The 26,822-nt window shown below is 46.4% G+C and overlaps 1 protein-coding gene across 2 annotated transcripts in view; it reads right to left on the bottom strand.

The window, feature by feature from the left end:
* Nucleotides 1–26,822, bottom strand: part of LOC110536864 (A-kinase anchor protein 2) — a 231,595-nt gene that overhangs the window by 141,250 nt on the left and 63,523 nt on the right. The window contains exons 3-4 of one of the 2 annotated variants that reach the window (XM_090191545.1): nucleotides 25,585–25,665; nucleotides 13,852–13,982 (exon numbers count right to left, since the gene is read on the bottom strand). In XM_090191545.1, coding sequence (XP_090047671.1) covers nucleotides 13,852–13,982; nucleotides 25,585–25,665 — 212 coding nt within the window. Of the gene's footprint in view, nucleotides 1–13,807; nucleotides 13,983–25,584; nucleotides 25,666–26,822 lie in introns of both variants that reach the window. The other variant, XM_090191546.1, reaches the window with a different exon arrangement.

Raw genomic sequence — 26,822 nt, 5'->3', positions numbered from 1 at the left:
GGAGAGAGCAGAGAGAGAGAGGGAGAGAGAGAGAGAGACTAGAGAGAGAGAATAAGATAGAGAGGGAGAGGCGTTGGCAAAGTTAATGATGATGTCCTCCCACAAGCTCCCCTCCCAATCTTGACTTCTCCTTCTCCCTCTTCCTGTCTGAATCTCCCAGCCGAGCTTATTGGTCCCCGAGGCCTCCACTGTGTGTGTGTCTGTGTGTCTGTGTGTCTGTGTGTCTGTGTGTGTGTGTGTCTGTGTGTGTGTTCATGTCTGTGTGTGTGTGCCTGTGTGTGTGTTCATGCCTGTGTGTGTGTGTGTGTGTCTGTCTGTGTGTGTGTGTCTGTGTATGGGTGTGTGTATGTATGTGTGTGCCAGTTTCTAAGATTCACCCATCTAGTAGCGGCTCGCATCCCACTTTGCCTCCAGAACAACTTGTATTCTTCGGGGCATGGATTCTACAAGTCATAAATGTTCAACAGGGATGTTGGCCCATGCTGATTCAATGGCATCACTCAGTTGCTGCAGATTGGACAGCGGTCCACCACCGTCACCAGCCTGTAACGTTGACACCAGGCAGGATGGGGTCATGGACTCATGCTACTTAAACCAAATCCTGACTCTGCCATCAGCATGACTCAACAGGAACTGAGATTCGTCGGACCAGGCAATGTTTTTCCACTCCTCAATTGTTTAGTGTTGCATGATTCTTCCCATTCATCTTTAACCTCTCATCAACCAGCTGTTATCGCCCACAGGACTGCTGCTGACTGGATGTTTTGGTTTGTTGCATCATTCTCAGTAAACCCGAGACACTGTCGTGCGTGAAAAGCCCAGGAGGCCGTTTCTGAGGTACTGGAACCGGTGCACCAGGAGCTGATCATACCAGGCTCAGTCACTTAGGGCACTAGTTTTGTCCAGTCTAATGTTTAATCGAACAGTAACTAAAAGCCTCAATGCCTGTCTACATGCTTCAATAGCCATTATTATGGTATACCTAATAAACTGTCCGGAGGGTGTATGAGTGTATGGTGATGTAGTTCCCTTCCCCTCCGACACACGCTCAAGGCTGTAAGTCCCAGCTCTGTGGGGGACATTTGAGGAGATGTTCTCTATAGGAGAGAGAGAAACGGACAAGGTGGTGCAGGGATGTACATCAGACATATCCACACCCTCTAACAGGAGACCTGGGGTATGTAGCATACCACACCCTCTAACAGGAGACCTGGGGTATGTAGCATACCCTCTAACAGGAGAGCTGAGGTATGTAGCATACCCTCTAACAGGAGACCTGGGGTATGTAGCATACCCTCTAACAGGAGACCTGGGGTATGTAGCATACCACACCCTCTAACAGGAGACCTGGGGTGTGTAGCATACCACACCCTCTAAAAGGAGACCTGGGGTATGTAGCATACCATACCCTCTAACAGGAGACCTGGGGTATGTAGCATACCATACCCTCGAACAGGAGACCTGGGGTATGTAGCATAACACACACTCTAACAGGAGACCTGGGGTATGTAGCATACCACACCCTCTAACAGGAGACCAGGGGTATGTAGCATACCACACCCTCTAACAGGAGACCTGAGGTATGTAGCATACCACACCCTCTAACAGGAGACCTGAGGTATGTAGCATACCATACCCTCTGACAGGAGACCTGGGGTATGTAGCATACCCTCTAACAGGAGACCTGGGGTATGTAGCATACCCTCTAACAGGAGACCTGAGGTATGTAGCATACCCTCTAACAGGAGACCTGAGGTATGTAGCATACCCTCTAACAGGAGACATGAGGTATGTAGAATACCCTCTAACAGGAGACCTGAGGTATGTAGTATACCATACCCTCTAACAGGAGACCTGAGGTATGTAGCATACCTTACCCTCTAACAGGAGACCTGAGGTATGTAGCATACCCTCTAACAGGATACCTGAGGTATGTAACATACCCTTTAACAGGAGACCTGAGGTATGTAGCATACCCTCTAACAGGAGACTTGAGGTATGTAGCATACCATACCCTCTAACAGGAGACCTGAGGTATGTAGCATACCATACCCTCTAACAGGATACCTGAGGTATGTAGCATACCATACCCTCTAACAGGAGACCTGAGGTATGTAGAATACCCTCTAACAGGAGACCTGAGGTATATAGCATACCATACTCTCTAACAGGAGACCTGGGGTATGTAGCATACCCTCTAACAGGATACCTGAGGTATGTAGCATACCATACCCTCAAACAGGAGACCTGAGTTATGTAGCATACCATACCCTCTAACAGGAGACCTGAGGTATGTAGCATACCCTCTAACAGGAGACCTGAGGTATGTACCATACCATACCCTCTAACAGGAGACCTGAGGTATGTAGCATACCCTCTAACAGGAGAGCTGAGGTATGTAGCATACCCTCTAACAGGAGACCTGAGGTATGTAGCATACCATACCCTCAAACAGGAGACCTGAGTTATGTAGCATACCATACCCTCTAACAGGAGACCTGAGGTATGTAGCATACCCTCTAACAGGAGACCTGAGGTATGTACCATACCCTCTATCAGGAGACCTGAGGTATGTAGCATACCATACCCTCTAACAGGAGACCTGAGGTATGTAGCATACCCTCTAACAGGAGAGCTGAGGTATGTAGCATACCCTCTAACAGGAGACCTGAGGTATGTAGCATACCATACCCTCTAACAGGAGACCTGAGGTATGTAGCATACCCTCTAACAGGAGACCTTAGGTATGTAGCATACCATACCCTCAAACAGGAGACCTGAGTTATGTAGCATACCATACCCTCTAACAGGAGACCTGAGGTATGTAGCATACCATACCCTCTAACAGGAGACCTGAGGTATGTAGCATACCATACCATCTGACAGGATACATTCTCCCTCATCTTCCGTCTCTTCTTCCTCATTCTCCTCCTCATCTGCCTTCTCATCTGCCTCCTCATCTGCCTCCTCCTTCTCCCACCCTCTCTTCCTGTTCCTCATCGTCTATATTATCACTGATTCGTGTAGAGATGACCTAGCCTACTGTGCGTTGTGGAACATATCATTGTGTTATTGATCGGTCAACCTCTAGTATGTATATTGTGTGTTAAGGACCAGAGCAGAAACGAGCGGCCTGGTAGCACAGATCAAAGTGTTCATCCCAAATAGCACCCTATTCCTTATGGGCTCTGGGCAACAGAGGCAACTGCATAGGGGCTAGTGTGCTATTTAGGAGGCTGTCCCAGATTAAAGAAGGCAAAGTATACAGATATCTGACTGCTTATCATGAAATATAATACAGAGATCTGACTGCTTATCATGAAATATAATACAGAGGACTGACTGCTTATCATGAAATATAATACAGAGATCTGACTGCTTATCATGAACTATAATACAGAGGACTGACTGCTTATCATGAAATATAATACAGAGGACTGACTGCTTATCATGAAATATAATACAGAGGACTGACTGCTTATCATGAAATATAATACAGAGGACTGACTGCTTATCATGAAATATAATACAGAGATCTGACTGCTTATCATGAACTATAATACAGAGGACTGACTGCTTATCATTAAATATAATACAGAGATCTGACTGCTTATCATGAAATATAATACAGAGATCTGACTGCTTATCATGAACTATAATACAGAGGACTGACTGCTTATCATGAACTATAATACAGAGGACTGACTGCTTATCATGAACTATAATACAGAGGACTGACTGCTTATCATGAAATATAATACAGAGGACTGACTGCTTATCATGAAATATTAAACACAATAGCTTTCCTCTTTAGTCCACCTCTCTTTTCCTCCTCTTTAATCAAATTATCGTTCCCTCCTCTTTAATCAACCTCTCCTTTCCTTCCTTCCTTCCTTTCCTTCCTTTCTTCCTCTCTCTGTCTGCTGTGGAAGAACTGAGGACAGGTCCCAATGTGAGCTACTCACCATATTAGGTATCACTCTCGCTCTGTCAAACAGACAGAGAGACTAGATAAACACTGGAACACTTCCCTAGATTGAACTCTCAGGTCTAGTTCAGAACAATCATTATTTGACCAACAATAGGGGCCGATCTGTTAGAAAATGCCCGGGTCGGTTTCTGGTCGAAGTCTGTCCCTGCTCTGCCCGTTAACAAACGTTGAACCATCTAATTTCTCTCTGCCTGGATGGCAAATGATCAAACTGAATATAATAAAGCATAAATTCACAGAGATGTTATTTAGCTGTTCTCTCCTCTCCTCTACTCTCCTCTCCTCTCCTCTCCTCTCCTCTCCTCTCCTCTCCTATCCCATCCTCTCCTCTCCTCTCCTCTCCTCTCCTCTCCTCTCCTCTCCTCTCCTCTCCTCTCCTATCCTATCCCATCCTCTCTTCTCCTCTCCTCTCCTCTCCTCTCCTCTCCTCTCCTCTCCTCTCCTCTCCTCTCCTCTCCTCTGTTGTCCTCTCCTCTCCTCTGTTGTCCTATCATCTCCTCTCCTCTCCTCTCCTCTCCTCTCTTCTCTTCTCTTCTCTTCTCTTTTCTCTTCTCTTCTCTTCTCTTCTCTTCTCTTCTCTTCTCTTCTCTTCTCTTCTCTACTCTTCTCTTCTCTTCTCTTCTCTTCTCTTCTCTTCTCTTCTCTTCTCTTCTCTTCTCTTCTCTTCTCTTCTCTTCTCTTCTCTTCTCTTCTCTTCTCTTCTCTTCTCTTCTCTTCTCTTCTCTTCTCTTCTCTTCTCTTCTCTTCTCCTCTCCTCTCCTCTCCTCTCCTCTCCTCTCCTGTTGTCCTCTCCTCTCCTCTGTTGTCCTCTCCTCTCCTCTGTTGTCCTATCATCTCCTCTCCTCTCCTCTCCTCTCCTCTCCTCTCCTCTCCTCTCCTCTGTTCTCCTCTGTTCTCCTCTCCTCTCCTCTGTTGTCCTCTCCTCTCCTCTCCTCTGTTGTCCTATCATCTCCTCTCCTCTCCTCTCCTCTCCTCTCCTCTCCTCTCCTCTCCTCTCCTCTCCTCTCCTCTCCTCTCCTCTCCTCTCCTCTCCTCTCCTCTCCTCTCCTCTGTTCTCCTCTGTTCTCCTCTCCTCACCTCTGTTCTCCTCTCCTCTCCTCTCCTCTGTTGTCCTCTCATCTCCTCTCCTCTGTTTTCCTCTCCTCTGTTCTCCCCTGTTCTCCTCTCCTCTCCTCTCCTCTCCTCTCCTCTCCTCTCCTCTCCTCTCCTCTCCTCTCCTCTCCTCTCCTCTCCTCTCCTCTCTTTTCCTCTCCTCTCCTCTCCTCTCCTCTCCTTTCCTCTCCTCTCCTCTCCTCTCCTCTCCTCTCCTCTCCTCTCCTCTCCTCTCCTCTCCTCTCCTCTCCTCTCCTCTCCTCTGTTGTCCTATCATCTCCTCTCCTCTCCTCTCCTCTCCTCTCCTCTCCTCTCCTCTCCTCTCCTCTCCTCTACTCTCCTCTGTTGTCCTCTCCTCTCCTCTGTTGTCCTATCATCTCCTCTCCTCTCCTCTCCTCTCCTCTCCTCTGTTGTCCTCTCCTCTCCTCTCCTCTCCTCTGTTGTCCTCTCCTCTCCTCTCCTCTGTTGTCCTCTCATCTCCTCTCCTCTGTTTTCCTCTCTGTTCTCCTTTCCTCTGTTCTCCCCTGTTCTCCTCTCCTCTCCTCTCCTCTCCTCTCCTCTCCTCTCCTCTCCTCTCCTCTCCTCTCCTCTCCTCTCCTCTCCTCTCCTCTCCTCTCCTCTCCTCTCCTCTCCTCTCCTCTCCTCTCCTCTCCTCTCTTCTCCTCTCCTCTCCTCTCCTCTCCTATCCTATCCTCTGTTTTACTCTCCTCTGTTTTCCTCTCCTCCTCCTCTCATCTCCTCTGTCTATTGTCATAAAATATATTTGTAATAATAATAAACATTCGCCAGGATTCAACCTCGTTCCTTCTGTCAGTGTTCTGGTCCCTGACTCTACTCACCAAGCTACCAGTCAGATGACACATCACCAAATCCTGACTACATTGTAGGCCTAACTACGGTGTCCAGTAGAGGTCAGTGTTTGAATGCAACCTGGAATCGAAGAAAACACAAGAAATCAGTGGGATCTCGCATGTGATAAACAAAACTTCAGACGTGATTCATCACGTGTCTGAATCCTGGCTTAGGAAGACCACCAAAAACCGTGAAATCTCCATCCCTAACTATAACATTTTCCGACAAGATAGAACTGCCAAAGGGGTCGGAGTTGCATTCTACTGCAGCGAAAGCCTGCAACATTTTTTCTTACTATCCAGGTCTGTTCCCAAACAATTTGAGCTTTTACTTTTAAAAATCCACCTTCCCAGAAACAAGTCTCTCTCTGTTGCCGCTTGCTATCGACCACTCTCTGCCTCCAGCTGTGCCCTGGACACCATATGTGAATTGATTGCCCCCCATCTATCGTCAGAGCTTATGCTGTTAGGTGACCTAAACTGGGACATGCTTAACACCGCGGCCATCCTAAAATCTAAGATTGATGCCCTCAATCTCACACAAATGATCAATGCCCTCCAAATACACCTCTGCTGTTTTCAACCAGGATTTCAGCGATCACTGCCTCATTGCCTGCGTCCGTAATGGGTCTGCGGTCAAACGACCACCTCTCATCTCTGTCAAACGCTCCCTAAAACACTTCAGCGAGCAGGCCTCTCTAATCGACCTGGCCAGGGTATCCTGGAATAATATTGACCTCATTCCATCAGTAGAGGATGCCTGGTTATTCTTTAAAAGTGCTTTCCTCACCATCTTAAATAAGCATGCCCCATTCAAAAAATGTAGAACCAGGAACAGATACAGCCCTTGGTTCACTCCAGACCTGAGCGCCCTTGACCAGCACAAAAACATCCTGTGGCGTACTGCATTAGCATCGAATAGCCCCCGTGATATGCAACTTTTCAGGGAAGTTAGGAACCAATATACACAGGCAGTTAGGAAAGCAAAGGCTAGCTTTTTGCAAACAGCAATTTGCATCCTGTAGCACAAACTCCAAAAAGTTCTGGGACACTGTAAAGTCCATGGAGAATAAGAGCACCTCCTCCCAGCTGCCAACTGCACTAAGGCTAGGAAACACTGTCACCACAGATACATCCGCGATAATTGAGAATCTCAATTAGCATTTTTCTACGGCTGGCCATGCCTTCCACCTGGCTACCCCTACCCCGGTCAACTGCCCGGCACCCTCCACAGAAACTTGCCCAAGTCTCCCCCATTTCTCCTTCACCAAAATCCAGATAGCTGATGTTCTGAAAGACAATCTGGACCCTCTCTTTCTAAAATTATCCACCAAAATTGTTGCAACCCTTAATACTAGCCTGTTCAACCTTCTCCGCTATGCAATCTGGTTTCAGAGCTGGTGCACCTCAGCCACGCTCAAGGTCCTGAACGATATCATAACCGCCATCAATAAGAGACAATATTGTGCAGCCGTATTCATCGACCTGGCCAAGGCTTTCGACTCTGTCAATCACCACATCCTTATCGGCAGACTCGACAGCCTTGGTTTCTCAAATGACTGCCTTGCCTGGTTCACCAACTACTTCTCTGATAGAGTTCAGTGTGTCAAATCGGAGGGTCTGTTGTCCGGGCCTCTGGCAGTCTCTATGGGGGTGCCACAGGGTTAAATCCTCGGGACAACTCTTTTCTCTGTATACATCAATGATGTCGCTCTTGCTGCTGGTGATTCTCTGATCTACCTCTATGCAGACGACACCATTCTGTATACATCTGGCCCTTCTTTGGACACTGTGTTAACTAACCTCCAGACGAGCTTCAATGCCATACAACTCTCCTTCCATGGCCTCCAACTACTCTTAAATACAAGTAAAACTAAATGCATGCTCTTCAAACGATCGCTGCCCATACCTGCCCGCAGTCCAGCATCACTACTCTGGACGGCTCTGACTTAGAATATGTGGACAACTACAAATACCTAGGTGTCTGGTTAGATTGTACACTCTCCTTCCAGACTCATATTAAACATATCCAATCCAAATCCATTAAATTTAGAGCCGTATTTCAGAACATAGCATCCTTCACTCATGCTGCCAAACATACCCTCGTAAAACTGACTATCCTACCGATCCTTGACTTCGGCAATGTCATTTACAAAATAGCCTCCAACACTCTACTCAACAACCTGGATCCAGTCTATCACAGTGCCATCCGTTTTGTTACCAAAGCCCCATATACAACCCACCACTGCGACCTGTATGCTCTCGTTGGCTGGCCCTCGCTTCATATTCGTCTCCAAACCCACTGGCTCCAGGTTATCTATAAGTCTGCTAGGCAAAACCCTGCCTTATCTCAGCTCACTGGTCATCATAACAGCACCCACCCGTAGCACGCGCTCCAGCAGGTATATTTCACTGGTCACCCCCAAAGCCAATTTATCCTTCGGCCGCCTTTCCTTCCAGTTCTCTGCTGCCAATGACTGGAACGAACTACAGAAATCTTTGAAACTGGAAACACTTATCTCCCTCACTAGCTTTAAGCACCAGCTGTCAGAGCAGCTCACAGATCACTGCAACTGTACATAGCCCATCTGTAAATAGCCCATCAACTACCTCATCCCCATACTGTTATTTATTTGATTTATTTTGCTCCTTTGCCCCCCAGTATCTCTACTTGAACACTCATCTTCTGCACATATATCATTCCAGTGTTTAATTGCTATATTGTAATTTTTTCGCCACATGGCCTATTTATTGCCTTTACCTCCCTTATCGTCATTTGCACTCATTGTATATAGACTTTTCAACTGTATTATTGACTGTATGTTTGTTTATTCAACGTTTTCAACTCTGTGTTGTTGTTTGTGTCGAACTGCTTTGCTTTATCTTGGCCAGGTTGCAGTTGTAAATGAGAACTTGTTCTCGACTAGCCTACCTGGTTAAATAAAGGTGTTCTCAACTAGCCTACCCGGTTAAATAAAGGTGTTCTCGACTAGCCTACCTGGTTAAATAAAGGTGAAATCAAAATTATTAAAAGAATAAAAAAAAGTGATAATGTCACTTTGAAACGTACATCGGTAGGTACATTGTGTCGTATTAGTAGTGCTTTGAAAACTGCATCGGCGCATCGGAGCTCTGGTATCAATTGTTCCATCATTACATTGCAGTGTTGATTCTGTTCTGTTTTTGGAGAAGGTAAGTACTTAATGTCTTGTGCTGACAAGTTGATGTACAGTGCCTTGCGAAAGTATCTCTCGATGTGCAAAACTGATAGAGACTGATAGAGACATACCCCAAGCGACTTAGAGCTGTAATCGCAGCAAAAGGTGGCGCTACAAATTATTAACTTAAGGGGGCTGAATAATTTTGCACGCCCAATTTTTCAGTTTTTGATTTGTTAAAAAAGTTTGAAATATCCAATAAATGTCGTTCTACTTCATGATTGTGTCCCACTTGTTGTTGATTCTTCACAAAAAATACAGTTGTATATCTTTATGTTTGAAGCCTGAAATGTGGCAAAAGGTCGCAAAGTTCAAGGGGGCCGAATACTTTCGCAAGGCACTGTATCTGAACATGAGCATCTGTGAGTGTTGCTCCATGTTGTTGTCCAGAGGAAGTGTCCATGTTGTTGTCCAGAGGAAGTGTCCATGTTGTTGTCCAGAGGAAGTGTCTATTCTATGAGTATGGTTTATGCTAGAGATAGTTAGCTAGCGGTCTCTGTAGCCTAGTGGAGTGTTGGGTCAGTTACTGTAAGGTTGCTGGTTTGAATCCCTGAGGTGACTAGGTGAAGAAACAAACCATCTGTTGGTGTGTTCTTGAACAAGGCACTTTAACCCTTAATGCTCCTGTAAGCCTCTCGCCTCGACTAGATGACTGAAACCTCCGTCTCTCTCCGCAACGGAAAGCATCTGATTGTCATCGTTTATTTTTGGGGCCACTGTTCTGTTCCACAGGGGGGGCAAATATAGAGCTGCAGCCTGGTTGTCTACCTGCCACATCCTCAGCTACCAGCTCAGCATACCACAGAGAAAGAGAGAGGTGTACCACAGAGAAAGAGAGAGGTATACCACAGAGAAAGAGAGAGGTGTACCACAGAGAAAGAGAGAGTTATACCACAGAGAAAGAGAGAGGTATACCACAGAGAAAGAGAGAGGTGTACCACAGAGGAAGAGAGAGGTATACCACAGAGAAAGAGAGGTATACCACAGAGGAAGAGAGAGGTATACCACAGAGAAAGAGAGGTATACCACAGAGGAAGAGAGAGTTATACCACAGAGAAAGAGAGAGGTGTACCACAGGCAGCAGAGGCTCACTGTGTCTCTCTCTGAATAGGCCATGTCTCTAGTCTCTAGCCAACACAGGAACGGTTGTTAGCTGCGGTTTAACTAAACAGTCTAACGGCCGGAAGTGTTGCTGCAAAGAACATATTGAAAGCCCATTAATCACATGCTCTATGACTATATATGGAAAAAGTTGAATCTAGTGCACAAAAAAAACTCTATGTCCTATTTATTAGTTATGCCTATCAGGTGTCTGCAATGAATACCACTTCTTATAGTGGACTCTTCTGAACTGTTACGTTATGTTAGGGAAAATCATGAAGAATGGTTCTTTCACGTGTGAATGACTCAGTGACTGTGTTACATAATGAGCAGGATATCAAGACTCTGACTTTCAGTCCACTTCATCTACGTAAAGAAACCGTGCATCAACTACGATATTACCTGCCATTACAGACATTAATGAAACTTCATGAATGACATTTAGGCCCATTCATTCGTAAGATATAGAGTTCCCCACAGCCTCAACACTTCCCCACAGCCTCAACACTTCCCCCACAGCCGCAACACTTCCCCCACAGCCTCAACACTTCCCCCACAGCCCACAGCCTCAACACTTCTCCACAGCCTCAACACTTCCCCCACAGCCTCAACACTTCCCCACAGACTCAACACTTCCCCACAGCCCACAGCCTCAACACTTCCCCACAGCCCACAGCCTCAACACTTCCCCATAGCCCACAGCCTCAACACTTCCCCACAGCCTCAACACTTCCCCACAGCCCACAGCCTCAACACTTCCCCCACAGCCCACAGCCTCAACACTTCCCCACAGCCTCAACACTTCCCCACAGCCCACAGCCTCAACACTTCCCCACAGCCCACAGCCTCAACACTTCCCCACAGCCCACAGCCTCAACACTTCCCCACAGCCTCAACACTTCCCCACAGCCCACAGCCTCAACACTTCCCCACAGCCTCAACACTTCCCCACAGCCCACAGCCTCAACACTTCCCCACAGCCTCAACACTTCCCCACAGCCTCAACACTTCCCCACAGCCCACATCCTCAACACTTCCCCACAGCCTCAACACCTCCCCCACAGCCTCAACACTTCTCCCACTGCCTCAACACTTCCCCACAGCCTCAACACTGTCGCACTGTCACCAGTAGACAGGGCCACTTATCCTGGAAAGCCGAGGTAACTGAACTAAATGACTATCGCCCCGTAACGCTGACTTTTTGTTCCACACGAAATCGGTTTGACAGGCGAGTTAAGGATCATATCATCTCTACCTCTACCCGACAACCTAGACTTTCTTCAATTTGCATCCCGTCTCCAACAGGTATTCAATCAAGGACTTTGAAGATGTGGTGATCAGAAGCCGAACTAAAGCAGGAAGCCCAGGTGACCTCTCGTGATGGAACTGATGGTCAACCGGGTTGAGATACATCAACTTGTCAGCACAAGACATTAAGTACTTACCTTTGCTTCTCCAAAAACAAAAAAACGGAACAGAATCAACACTGTAATGACGGAACGAGTGCTGCCAGAGCTTCGATGCTCGTGGTTCTTCAAAGCACTACTGATCCATCACAATGTGTTCACATGGGATGACGCTGGAGAGGCGAAGCAGGTACGGGGGAGTCAAACGTTTAATAAGGAACGAGACAGGAACAGCGTCAGCACACGAGTAAAACAGACAAAAAACAATCAATGCATCAGCAGGGAACAGAGCAGGGAACCTGACTTATATAGGGGAGGTAATAAACAGGTGATGAGTGAGTCCAGGTGAGATATCGCTGATGGGCGTGATAAGGGAAGGCAGGTGTGACTAATAGAGGATAGGAGGGCGTGATGCAGGGCAGCCTGGCGACCTCAAGAGCCGGGGGGGGGGGGGGGGGGGGACATGACACAATGTACCTACCGATGCTGGTTTTAAAGTGACATTATCACATGATCAATGACGTCTGAAGTTTTGTTTGATCACTTGCGAAATCCCGCTGATTTCTGGTGCTTTTCTTCTATTCCAAGTTGCATTCAAACACTGACCTCTACTGGACACCGTGGTTAGGTCTACAGTGTAGTCAGGATTTGTTCATGTCGTGTCGTCTGACTGGTAGCTCAGTAAGTCAGGGACCAGAACACTGACAGAGGGAAATGAGCTTGAAATCTGGCGAATGCTTATTATTATTACAAATATATTTTATTTCAATACACTTTCTGCACATTGTTGTTCAAACAATTTGTTTAAATGAATATGGTAATAAGCTTCTGTCTTAAGCATCCTAAATAACGCCACCTACTCCTACCACCTACTCCTACCACCTACTTTGACAGCAAAAACAAGGGATTCACAGCAACAGGGGGACAGATGATGGAAGGTTCCAACCTGAAATGGTAACTGATTCTAGGCTACGACGACCTGCGATGAACCGCAGCGCCTCGGAGATTTGATGTTAGGTTGTGGAGAGCAAACTTTGAAATGAATGTCAAACGCTGCTTTTTATTGACCACCAGATGTCACTAATGGCCGTTGTGTTCCTAATGGGCGTTGTGTTCTAATGGGCGTTGTGTTCTAATGGGCGTTGTGTTCTAATGGGCGTTGTGTTCTAATGGGCGTTGTGTTCTAATGGCCGTTGTGTTCCTAATGGGCGTTGTGTTCTAATGGGCGTTGTGTTCTAAAGGGCGTTGTGTTCTAATGGGCGTTGTGTTCTAATGGGCGTTGTGTTCTAATGGCCGTTGTGTTTCTAATGGGCGTTGTGTTCTAATGGCCGTTGTGTTCTAATGGCCGTTGTGTTCTAATGGGCGTTGTGTTCTAATGGCATTGTGTTCTAATGGACGTTGTGTTCTAATGGGCGTTGTGTTCTAATGGGCGTTGTGTTCTAATGGGCGTTGTGTTCTAATGGGCGTTGTGTTCTAATGGGCGTTGTGTTCTAATGGGCGTTGTGTTCTAATGGGCGTTGTGTTCTAATGGGCGTTGTGTTCTAATGGCCGTTGTGTTCCTAATGGGCGTTGTGTTCTAATGGGCGTTGTGTTCTAAAGGGCGTTGTGTTCTAATGGGCGTTGTGTTCTAATGGGCGTTGTGTTCTAATGGCCGTTGTGTTCTAATGGCCGTTGTGTTCTAATGGCCGTTGTGTTCTAATGGCATTGTGTTCTAATGGACGTTGTGTTCTAATGGGCGTTGTGTTCTAATGGACGTTGTGTTCTAATGGGCGTTGTATTCTAATGGGAGTTGTGTTCTAATGGCCGTTGTGTTCCTAATGGGCGTTGTGTTCTAATGGGCGTTGTGTTTCTAATGGCCGTTGTGTTCTAATGGGCGTTGTGTTCTAATGGCCGTTGTGTTCTAATGGGCGTTGTGTTCTAATGGCATTGTGTTCTAATGGACGTTGTGTTCTAATGGGCGTTGTGTTCTAATGGGCGTTGTGTTCTAATGGCCGTTGTGTTCCTAATGGGCGTTGTGTTCAGAGTAACGAACTGTTCTTGGCACAGTTTGGTGAAAGGCTTCAGAAAGCCTCTGCTTCCCATCACTAACTGCATGTGTGTGCAACTGTAAATAGTGTCCTCCAGTCTCTTCCTCTCCTATGTTTGTACCTGTGAATAGTGTCCCCCAGTCTCTTCCTCTCCTATGTTTGTACCTGTGAATAGTGTCCTCCAGTCTCTTCCCCTGCTCTTCGTCCTTCTCCAGCTGTCTTCTTCGGCCATCGTCTTCGTCGTTAGTTCCAGGGGACGTGCCTTGTAGGAGCCAACGCTCTCTCATGGCTTTAGACTGGTGACAGAGAGACAGATAAGAAAATAGACAACAGGTTTAGAAAAAATAAAAATAATTTTTGATAAATTCCCATATCTACTGGGTGAAATACCACAGTGTGACATCACAGCAGCAATATGTGTGACCTGTTGCCACAAGAAAAGGGTCAACCAGTGGAGAACAAACACCATTGTAAATAGAACCCATATTTATGTTTATTTATTTTGTCTTTTTTAACTATTTGCACAGTTACAACACTGCATATAGACATAATATTATAATTTAAATGTCTTTATTATTTGGGAACTTTTTGTTTATTTCACTTTTGTATATTATATTTTTCATTTGCTTTGGCAAAGTTAACACATGTTTCCCATGTCAATAAAACACTTAAATTGACAGACAGACAGACAGACAGGCAGACAGACAGACAGACAGACAGACAGACAGACAGACAGACAGACAGGCAGACAGACAGACAGACAGACAGACAGACAGACAGACAGACAGACAGACAGACAGACAGACAGACAGACAGACAGACAGACAGACAGACAGACAGACAATAGGAAAAGACAGACAGACAGACAATAGGAAAAGACAGACAGACAGACAATAGGAAAAGACAGACAGACAGACAGACAGACAGACAGACAGACATACAGGCAGGCAGACAGACAGACAGACAGACAGACAGACAGACAGACAGACAGACAGACAGACAGACAGACAGACAGACAGACAGACAGACAGACAGACAGACAGACAGACAATAGGAAAAGACAGACAGACAGACAATAGGAAAAGACAGACAGACAGACAATAGGAAAAGACAGACAGACAGACAATAGGAAAAGACAGACAGACAGACAATAGGAAAAGACAGACAGACAGACAGACAGACAGACAGACAGACAGACAGACAGACAGACAGACAGACAGACAATAGGAAAAGACAGACAGACAGACAATAGGAAAAGACAGACAGACAGACAATAGGAAAAGACAGACAGACAGACAATAGGAAAAGACAGACAGACAGACAATAGGAAAAGACAGACAGACAGACAGACAGACAGACAGACAGACAGACAGACAGACAGACAGACAGACAGACAATAGGAAAAGACAGACAGACAGACAGACAATAGGAAAAGACAGACAGACAGACAGACAATAGGAAAAGACAGACAGACAGACAGACAGACAGACAGACAGACAGACAGACAGACAGACAGACAGACAGACAGACAATAGGAAAAGACAGACAGACAGACAGACAGACAATAGGAAAAGACAGACAGACAGACAGACAGACAATAGGAAAAGACAGACAGACAGACAGACAGACAATAGGAAAAGACAGACAGACAGACAGACAGACAGACAGACAGATGTTTTATCTATTACTTACTTAAATAACTGAACTATTGATTCCATGTGTGTTTTTCTGTTTCTCATTTAAGAAAAACAAGAATTCAGTTCCGTGGCAGTTACTGATGTTTTTCCCCCATGAGACACTATCTGAAGGAAGGCAGTATCACTTCCTCAAAATAGACAGAATGAATCTAGGATAACTCAAGAAATCTGTAACTTATGTTGATGTTTTCGTGCAGTAGGTTTTACATCTAGTTAAGGTGCTTGGTGCAGAATGTCTCAGGTGAAAAAACTCTTGCCACAAATCTTACAAAACTCTGTTGTGATAGTGACTTCATGACTACAAGCATTTCGCTACACCCACAATAACATCTGATAAACACGTGTATGATACCACTAACATTTTATTTGATTTGATGACCAAAACTTGTACACTTTTAGAATACATTTTGGTGCTGAAATAAATGTTTCTGACTAATATCTATGTCACATATGCCGACGATAGAAGTCGGTTCTATATTCTGAGTATAGTGCACTATTTAGGACATACTGCTTAGTAAAAACATCGGCTGGTACGCAACTAATATCATCAACATTCTACTCATCCGTACTGAGAAGGCGTCAACCAATGCACAGTCACATTTGTTCCCCATCATTCATTTATTCTGGTACAGTGTGTCACTTATTCTGGTTATAATCTTTTGTTTGAACACACGTGGGTTTGAAAATAGGATTTTCTTCCTCAGTAGTGTGCAGTGAATTCTGCTAGATGAAAAGTCGAAATGAGAATCACATCCAAATATTTAAAGTATACTTGATTTCAGAAAATTCGTATACTTAATTAAACAGAATACTATTTAAGAACTTTCACACAGAGACACACAGAGACACACAGAGAGACACAGACACAGAGACACACAGAGACACAGAGACACACAGAGAGACACAGACACAGAGACACACAGAGACACACAGAGACACAGAGACACACAGAGAGGCACACAGAGAGATAAAGAGAGACACAGAGAGACACAGAGAGACAGAGGCACACAGAGAGGCACACAGAGAGACTGAGACACAGAGAGACAGAGACAGAGACACAGAGAGACAGACACAGAGAGACACAGAGACAGAGACACAGAGAGACAGAGACACAGAGAGACAGAGGCACACAGAGAGACAGAGACACAGAGAGACAGAGACACAGAGAGACAGAGACACAGAGACAGAGACACAGAGAGACAGAGGCACACAGAGAGACAGAGAGACAGAGAGACAGAGAGACAGAGACAGAGACACACAGATTGACACAGAGGCACAGACCTCATTGAACAATTAGCAGATAGATTGTGTACTATACAGTAGACCGGCACAGGGCTAACTTCAAACAGATTTATGTTAATGGCACTTGACTAGAAAACAGATCTGAGAATGAGCAGCCAGACTCCAGACTAGTTTGTTATTCCAGTTCTGCATTTCACTGTAAACAAACCATTTATTATTGATCTATGTACTGTACATTTCTCTCTCAGGCTGATACAGAGAGACTCATCCAGGCTTGACTACTGTAATGCTCACGTCCCTGGTCAACCCTAGAAAAGCCATTGGTAAACTGCAAAACATACAGACGGAGAACACACATTACACCGGTTTTAAGGTCTCTGCATTTTAGGATTCTTCTATTGGTTTTTAAATCAATCAATGATTGTCCAGCCCAGTACATGTTTAAATATATATATATATATATATATATATATATATATATATATATATTTCTCCTTTATTTAAGCAGGTAGTCTAGTTGAGAACAAGTTCTCATTTACAACCGCGACCTGGCCAAGATAAAGCAAACATGCCATTAAGTTATGTACCCAGTAGGTCCCTCAGGTTCTCTGCCAACTGGCCTTTTAACTGTCCCAAAGCCACAGGCTTCGTCCCAAATGGAACAACTATTTACTGCATTACTTTGACCAGGACACATTGGTAACAAGAAGTCAAATCAAATGAAGTTTTAGTTATAAAACACATTTCAGACATGGAATGCAAAACAATATGCTTTACAGGAAAACAATAGTTAAAAACAATGACATATTTATTACACAGCAAACATAAGAGGATAAAAAGCTAAAGAATAACAGTAAAAACTGAGCGACTAAGAAGCTAAAAATATGCATTTTTATGTCTCTTTAGCTTCTTCGGGATAGGGGGCAGTATTCGGACGTTTGGATGAATGAGGTGCCCAATGTAAACTGCCTGTTACTCAGGCCCAGAAGCTAGGATATACATATGCATGGTAGTATTGGATATAAAACACTAAAGTTTCCAAAACTGTTAAAATAATGTCTGTGAGTATAACAGAACTGATATGGCAAGCGAAAATCTGAGAAAAATCCATCCAGGAAGTGGGATTTATTTTAATGTAGGTGGTTTTCAATTGAAAGCCTATCGGACCATATAAGGGTTAGGACCCAGATTGCAGTTCTTATGGCTTCCACTAGAGGTCAACAGTCTTTAGACATTGTTTCAGGCTTGTTTTCTGAAAAATAAAGAAGAATGAGACCATTTTGTAAGTGGACTTTAGAATGAAGCAGAGCTGGTCTGCGCGCGTGACCGAGTGCGCGCCCTTCTGTCACGTTCTGACCTCTATTTCCGTTGTTTTGTATTTATTTAGTATGGTCAGGGCGTGAGTTGGGTGGGCAGTCTATGTTTGTTTTTCTATGTTTTGGGGCATTTCTATGTTTTCGGCCTAGTATGGTTCTCAATCAGAGGCAGGTGTCATTAGTTGTCTCTGATTGAGAATCATACTTAGCTAGCCTGGGTTTCACTGTGTGTTTGTGGGTGATTGTTCCTGTCACTGTGTTTGTTGTCACAGGATAGGCTGTATAGGTTTTCACGTTCCGTTTGTTGTTTTGTAGATTTGAGTTATTTCATGTATCGTTCAGTTTTCCATTAAAGAACATGAATAACCACCACGCTGCTTTTTGGTCCGCTTCTCCTCCTACAGACGAACGTCGTTACAGAATCACCCACCACAACAGGACCAAGCGGCGTGGTAATGGGCAACGGAAAAAGCAGCAGCAGGAGCAGCAGCAGCAGCAGTGGGAGAGGCTGCACTATTTGGAGAGATGGACTTGGGAGGATATTCTAGACGGGAAAGGACCCTGGGCAGAGCCAGGAGAATATTGCCGCCCCAAGGCCGAGCTGGAGGCAGCAAAAGCAGAGAGGCGGCATTATGAGGAACTAGCACGGCAGAGCGGATGGAAGCCCGAGAGTCAGCCCCAAAAATTTATTGGGGGGGGGCTCACAGGGAGTATGGCTACGCCAGGTAGGAGACCTGAGCCAACTTCCTGTGGTTACCGGGGGGCTAGAGAGACCGGGCAGGCACCGTGTTATGCTATGGAGCGCACGGTGTCCCCAGTGCGGGTGCACAGCCCGGTGCGGTACATTCCAGCTCCGCGTATCGGCCGGGCTAGAGTGGGTATCGAGCCAAGTGCCATGAAGCCGGCTCTACGCATCTGGTCTCCAGTGCGTCTCCTTGGGCCGGCTTACATGGCACCAGCCTTGCGCACGGTGTCCCCGGTTCGCCTGCATAGCCCAGTGCGGGCTATTCCACCTCGCCGCACTGGCAGGGCGACCGGGACCATTCAACCGGGTAAGGTTGGGCAGGCTCGGTGCTCAAGAGCTCCAGTGCGCCTGCACGGCCCGGTCTATCCGTCACCACCTCCACGCACCAGCCCTCCGGTGGCAGCCCCCCGTACCAGGCTGTCTCTCCGGCCCATCATTACAGGGGCTTCCTCCTCTCCAGCGCTGCCGGAGTCTCCCGCCTGTTCGGCGCTACGAGAGCTACTCAGTCCGGCGCTTCCAGAGCCTTCCTCCTCTCCAGCGCCGCCAGTGCCGCTCATCTGCCCAGCGCCGCCAGTGCCGCTCGTCTGCCCAGCGCCGCCAGTGCCGCCCGTCTGCCCAGCGCCGCCAGTGCCGCCCGTCTGCCCAGCGCCGCCAGTGCCGCCCGTCTGCCCAGCGCCGCCAGTGCCGCCCGTCTGCCCAGCGCCGCCCGTCTGCCCAGCGCCGCCCGTCTGCCCAGCGCCGCCAGTGCCGCCCGTCTGCCCAGTGCCGCCAGTGCCGCCCGTCTGCCCAGCACCGCCAGTGCCGCCCGTCTGCCCAGCGCCGCCAGTGCTGCCCGTCTGCCAGGAGCCGCCAGTGCCGCCCGTCTGCCAGGAGCCGCCAGTGCCGCCCGTCAGCCAGGAGCCGCCAGTGCCGCACGTCAGCCAGGGGCCGCCAGTGCCGCCCGTCAGCCAGGGGCCGCCAGTGCCGCCCGTCAGCCAGGGGCCGCCAGTGCCGCCAGTCAACCAGGGGCCGCCAGTGCCGCCAGTCAGCCAGGGGCCGCCAGTGCCGCCAGTCAGCCAGGGGCCGCCAGTGCCGCCAGTCAGCCAGGGGCCGCCAGTGCCGCCAGTCAGCCAGGGGCCGCCAGTGCCGCCAGTCAGCCAGGGGCCGCCAGTGCCGCCAGTCAGCCAGGGGCCGCCAGTGCCGCCAGTCAGCCAGGGGCCGCCAGTCAGCCAGGGGCCGCTAGAGCCCCTCCGCCCAGAGGCGCCGCTGCCCCTCTGTCCCGAGCAGCTGCCCCTCTGTCCCGAGCAGCTGCCCCTCTGTCCCGAGCAGCTGCCCCTCTGTCCCGAGCAGCTGCCCTTCTGTCCCGAGCAGCTGCCCCTCTGTCCCGAGCAGCGGTCCCTCTGTCCTGAGCAGTTGTCCCTCTGTCCCGAGCAGCTGCTTCACCTCTGTCCCGAGCTGCCCCTCTGTCCCAAGCAGCCCCTCTGTCCAGTGGGGTCATTGAGAGGGGTGGGCATGGTGAGTAAGCCACGGAGGCGGACAATAAGGCGGACTAAGACAATGGTGAAGTGGGGTCCGCGTCCCGCGCCAGAGCCGCCACCGCGGACAGACGCCCACCCAGACCCTCCCCTATAGGTCAAGGTTTTGCGGCCGGAGTCCGCACCTTTGGGGGGGGGGGGTACTGTCACGTTCTGACCTCTATTTCCGTTGTTTTGTATTTATTTAGTATGGTCAGGGCGTGAGTTGGGTGGGCAGTCTATGTTTGTTTTTCTATGTTTTGGGGTATTTCTATGTTTTCGGCCTAGTATGGTTCTCAATCAGAGGCAGGTGTCATTAGTTGTCTCTGATTGAGAATCATACTTAGGTAGCCTGGGTTTCACTGTGTGTTTGTGGGTGATTGTTCCTGTCACTGTGTTTGTTGTCACAGGATAGGCTGTATAGGTTTTCACGTTCCGTTTGTTGTTTTGTAGATTTGAGTTATTTCATGTATCGTTCAGTTTTCCATTAAAGAACATGAATAACCACCACGCTGCTTTTTGGTCCGCTTCTCCTCCTACAGACGAACGTCGTTACACCTTTGTTGTTTTTCCTTTTTATTGAATACGCTATGGTCCGGTTGAAATATTATAGATTATTTAGACAGTAGACAACCTGAGGATTAATTATAAACATCGATTGACATGTTTCTACGAACTTTGCCGGTACTATTAGGGTGTATTCGTCTGCATGTTTTGACCTCTTTTGAGCCAGTGGATTACTGAACAAAACGCTCCAACAAAACAGAGTTTTTGGGATATAAAGAGGGACTTTATCGAACAAAACATCCATTTATTGTGTAGCTGAGACTCTTGTAAGTGCAACTATATGAAGATCTTCAAAGGTAAGTGATTAATTTTATCGCTATTTCTGACTTTCGTGACTCCTCTACTTGGTTGGAAAAAGTATGCTTTTGTAAGCGAGGGCACTGTCCTCAGATAATCGCATGGTATGCTTTCACCCTAAAGCCTTCTTTCAAATCTGACAAAGCGGCTGGATTAACACATTTTCATGAATGTTTATTATGATTATTTCTGTATTTAGAATTTGGCGCTCTGCAATTACCCCGGCTGTTGGCCAGGATGCTACCGTCGCCTGTCTCAAAGAGGTTTTAATAAAATGTCCAATGTCAGTGTTTAACCTCTCTTTAAAAACAGTTTCAGCCCCCCTCAGGTTCTCTGGCCCCCTCAGGTTCTCTGGCCCCCTCAGGTTCTCTGGCCCCCTCAGGTTCTCTGGCCCCTCAGGTTCTCTGGCCCCCTCAGGTTCTCAGCCCCCCTCAGGTTCTCTGGCCCCCTCAGGTTCTCTGCCCCCCTCAGGTTCTCTGGCCCCCTCAGGTTCTCTGGCCCCCTCAGGTTCTCTGGCCCCCTCAGGTTCTCTGCCCCCCCAGGTTCTCTGGCCTCCCCAGGTTCTCTGCCAGGCTGTTCCAGAGGCAGGGGGCATAATAACTAAAGGCTTTCACTCCATTCCTCTTGGTCCTAGTTATCAGATGCACCAGCGGGTGGTTGCTGTTCAGAGAGGGTAAATTACCCTGTTGTTTAAGTGCCCAACATTTAATGCCAATTACCTCTCACAAAAAAATGTGGCCATGCCCAAAGAGAGTTTAGAATGAGTCTTTGTTCCATCTGTTCTCCAGAGTAAAGGATTGTTAGCTGTTGAGGAAGTGGCACTTTACTGAATACTCTCTCAGAGATGTAGTCAGTGTGATAAATCCCTGACTCGAGGGACTATTATATAGACAACATCAGCTCTGTGGGAGAGACAGAGTAAACAGACTCTCTCGCTCTCTCTCTCTCTCTCTCGCTATCTCTCTCTCTCTCTCTAGTCTCCCTCTCTCTCTCTCTCTCTAGTCTCCCTCTCTCTCTCTCTCTCTCTAGTCTCCCTCTCTCTCTCTCTCTCTCTCTAGTCTCTCTCTCTCTCTCTCTCTTTCTCTTTCTCTCTCTCTCTCTCTAATCTCCCTCTCTCTCTCTCTCTCTCTCTCTCTCTCTCTCTCTTTCTCTTTCTCTTTCTCTCTCTCTCTCTCTAGTCTCTCTCTCTCTCTCTCTCTCTCTCTCTCTGTCTCTCTCTCTCGCTCTCTCCAAATCAAATGGCTTTATTGTAATGGAACACGTGACCCTACATTGTCAAAGCAAACATATAAACACATATCAAATCAATGATGACACATAGATAATAATAGGAAATATAATAATACTCAATGAGTAGTAACAATAGTCAGGACACTACAGTAAGAGATGAATGAGGACATGAATGAAATAGTGAGAAAAACACAACTAGTTATGGAATGAGGACATGAATGAAATAGTGATAAAGACAACTAGTTATGGAATGAGGACATGAATGAGATAGTAATAAAGACAACTAGTTATGGTGAGATAGTGATAAAAACAACTAGTTATGGAATGAGGACATGAATGAGATAGTGATAAAGACAACTAGTTATGGTGAGATAGTGATAAAGACAACTAGTTATGGAATGAGGACATTAATGATATAGTGATAAAGACAACTAGTTATGGAATGAGGACATGAATGAGATAGTAATAAAGACAACTAGTTATGGAATGAGGACACGAATGAGATAGTAATAAAGACAACTAGTTATGGAATGAGGACATGAATGAGATAGTGATAAAGACAACTAGTTATGGAATGAGGACATGAATGAGATAGTAATAAAGACAACTAGTTATGGTGAGACAGTGATAAAGACAACTAGTTATGGAATGAGGACATGAATGAGATAGTAATAAAGACAACTAGTTATGGTGAGATAGTGATAAAGACAACTAGTTATGGAATGAGGACATGAATGAGACAGTGATAAAGACAACTAGTTATGGAATGAGGACATGAATGAGATAGTAATAAAGACAACTAGTTATGGAATGAGGACATGAATGAGATAGTGATAAAGACAACTAGTTATGGAATGAGGACATGAATGAGACAGTAATAAAGACAACTAGTTATGGAATGGAAGGACATGAATGAGATAGTGATAAAGACAACTAGTTATGGTGAGATAGTGATAAAAACAACTAGTTATGTTATTATCCTGGTTGATGGTTCTGTTTTTCACCTCTTAATGCCAAAGCAGAATATTTAAATAAGAGACATGCAGAATATTTAAATAAGAGACATGCAGAATATTTAAATAAGAGACATGCAGAATATTTAAATAAGAGACAAGCAGAATATTTAAATAAGAGACATGCAGAATATTTAAATAAGAGACATGCAGAATATTTAAATAAGAGACATGCAGAATAGTTTGTTGCCAATAAAACGTCACAATAAGGTGCAGAGCAAGGAGACCCCTAGCTCAGATAAAACCATTGACAACTACGTGCCGTTTCCAGGTTTTTTTAAGACATGTTAACTATTTGTTTCTGATATCATCATCTCTAGAAGAGCATAGTCAGAACTTTCTTTGAAGCAAATATAAACAGTCAGTTGTGTCTGTGTGTTCGTGTTCCGTGTTCCGTGTTCCGTGTTCCGTCTATGTGTTCCACTCATACATTTACTCCAGATTTCCACCCTGTGAGGATTATGCACGTAACAGGTTAGAAAATGCCTGAGCTTGCGCTCTAAATGCCCCGAGAGCAAAACGCTCTGAATTTAGGAATGGAAAATCTGACAACTCACTGAATATACGAATTCCCAGAGCGCACTCTGAGCACACTCTGGCTCTCCATAGTGAATTTACGAACCCACCCAAAATAGCTTAGAATGCAGATAGCAAGCTGTGAATTTCTATTGGACTATATATATATATTATGTGACTGTGCAGTGCAGTGGTTATCCCAGATGCTGAGAGAGAGAAAGTGAGAGAGAGTATGGACAAAAGAGAAAGAAGCCAGACCCAGGAAGTGAGATGTTTGTTTAAGAGTGGGCATGATGAGACTAGGAGACGGACTAGTTCTCATAGGAAAGTACCGTGGCAACAGGCTCACTACAACCACTTGATTTATTTATTTTTCTCTCAATCCACTTCCTCCTTCTCCATTGACAGTAACAGTCACATTATGAACTAGTGAGGTTAGAGAGGATGACGTTCTGTAGACTAGATGATGTTCTGCAGACTAGATAATGTTCTGTAGACTAGATAATGTTCTGTAGACTAGATAATGTTCTGCAGACTAGATAATGTTCTGTAGACTAGATAATGTTCTGTAGACTAGATAAAGTTTTGTAGACTAGATGAAGCTCTGGAGGCTGCATCTCACCCAGAAAGACTTAGATTGCTAACAACCGTTCCTGTGTTGGCAAGAGACTAGTGAAGCACATGGACTATTCAGAGAGAGACACAGTGAGCCTCTCCTGCCTGTGGTACACCTCTCTCTCTTCCTCTGTAGTACACCTCTCTCTTTCTCTGTGGCATACCTCTCTCTTCCTCTGTGGTATACCTCTCTCTTCCTCTGTGGTATACCTCTCTCTTTCTCTGTGGTATACCTCTCTCTTTCTCTGTGGTATACCTCTCTCTTCCTCTGTGGTATACCTCTCTCTTCCTCTGTGGTATACCTCTCTCTTTCTCTGTGGTATACCTGTCTCTTTCTCTGTGGTATACCTCTCTCTTCCTCTGTGGTATACCTCTCTCTTCCTCTGTGGTATACCTTTCTCTTTCTCTGTGGTATACCTCTCTCTTCCTCTGTGGTATACCTCTCTCTTCCTCTGTGGTATACCTTTCTCTTTCTCTGTGGTATACCTCTCTCTTTCTCTGTGGTATACCTCTCTCTTTCTCTGTGGTATACCTCTCTCTTCCTCTGTGGTACACCTCTCTCTTCCTCTGTGGTACACCTCTCTCTTCCTCTGTGGTATACCTCTCTCTTTCTCTGTGGTATACCTCTCTCTTCCTCTGTGGTATACCTCTCTCTTTCTCTGTGGTATACCTCTCTTTCTCTGTGGTATACCTCTCTCTTTCTCTGTGGTACACCTCTCTCTTCCTCTGTGGTACACCTCTCTCTTCCTCTGTGGTATACCTCTCTCTTCCTCTGTGGTATACCTCTCTCTTTCTCTGTGGTATACCTCTCTCTTTCTCTGTGGTACACCTCTCTCTTCCTCTGTGGTACACCTCTCTCTTCCTCTGTGGTATACCTCTCTCTTCCTCTGTGGTATACCTCTCTCTTCCTCTGTGGTATACCTTTCTCTTTCTCTGTGGTATACCTCTCTCTTCCTCTGTGGTACTTAGATTCCATCTCACCCAGAAAGACTTAGTGACCAGGGCTGCTTGTGGAGTGACCATTGCTGCTTTATTTAATGATGTCAGTAACACACAAACACACACGCGCGTGCGCATACAAACACACGCACGCACGCACGCACGCACGCACACACACACACACACACACACACACACACACACACTCCTAAGGATGGATGTGATTACCTTGAGATGTTGTAGCTGCAGCACCAGATCGTCCAGCTGTCTCCTCTTGTCTTCAATCTCTGACTGTCTTTTCCTTTTCTCCTGCGGAACAACACAACAACGGGAAGGTTAGATTACGGAAATGAGGGTATTACTGCAGTGTGCATTTATTCCAGGCTAGGGACTCCGTGCACAGCGATAATTATGTGACCTAAATATCAGAGGGCTGCAGTGAGGCAGTCCTCATATTATCCAACCTTGTGCATGGAGGATGGTAGGGACGAGGGGGTAGGCCATAATGGGGATGATGTTGTTGGGGAATGAGGGGGTAGGCCATAATGGGGATGATGTTGTTGGGGAATGAGGGGGTAGGCCATAATGGGGATGATGTTGTTAGTGTATGAGGGATGAGGGGATAGGGCATTAGGGGGATGATGTTGTTGAGGTATGAGGGGGTAGGCCATAATTTTATTTTATTTTTTATTTAACCTTTATTTAACCAGGCAAGTCAGTTAAGAACAAATTCTTATTTTCAATGACGGCCTGGGAACGGTGGGTTAACTGCCTGTTCAGGGGCAGAACGACAGATTTGTACCTTGTCAGCTCGGGGGTTTGAACTCGCAACCTTCCGGTTACTAGTCCAACACTCTAACCACTAGGCTACCCTGCCGCCCCAATGGGGATCATAATGGGGATGATGTTGTTGGGGTATGAGGGATGGGGAGGTAGGCCATAATGGGATGATGTTGTTAGTGTATGAGGGATGAGGGGGTTGGGCATTAGGGGGATGATGTTGTTGAGGGATGAGGCGGTAGGCCGTAAGGGGATGATGTTGTTGGTGGATGAGGGGGTAGGCCATAAAGGGATGATGTTGTTGGTGGATGAGGGATGAGGGGGTAGGCAATAAGGAGATGATGTTGTTGAGGGACGAGGCGGTCGGCCACAAGGGGATGATGTTGTTGGTGTATGAGGGTTGAGGAGGTAGGCCATAAGGGGATGATGTTGTTGAGGTATGAGGGATGAGGGGCTAGGCCATAATGGGATGATGTTGTTAGTGTATGAGGGATGAGGGGGTTGGGCATTTGGGGGATGATGTTGTTGAGGTATGAGGGAGTAGGGCATAAGGGGGATGATTTTGTTGAGAAATGAGGCGGTAAGGGGGTGATGTTAAGGGATGAGGCGGAAGGCCATATGGGGATGATGTTGTTCGGGTATGAGGGATGAGGGATGAGGGGGTAGGCCATAAGTGGATGATGTTG

Source organism: Oncorhynchus mykiss, chromosome 12, assembly GCF_057628025.1.
Source record: "Oncorhynchus mykiss isolate SJ-2025 chromosome 12, ASM5762802v1, whole genome shotgun sequence".
NCBI classification, from domain to species: Eukaryota; Metazoa; Chordata; class Actinopteri; order Salmoniformes; family Salmonidae; genus Oncorhynchus; species Oncorhynchus mykiss.
The sequence above is the reverse complement of the archived record's forward strand: the minus strand, read 5'-3'. Positions and strand labels throughout refer to the sequence as shown.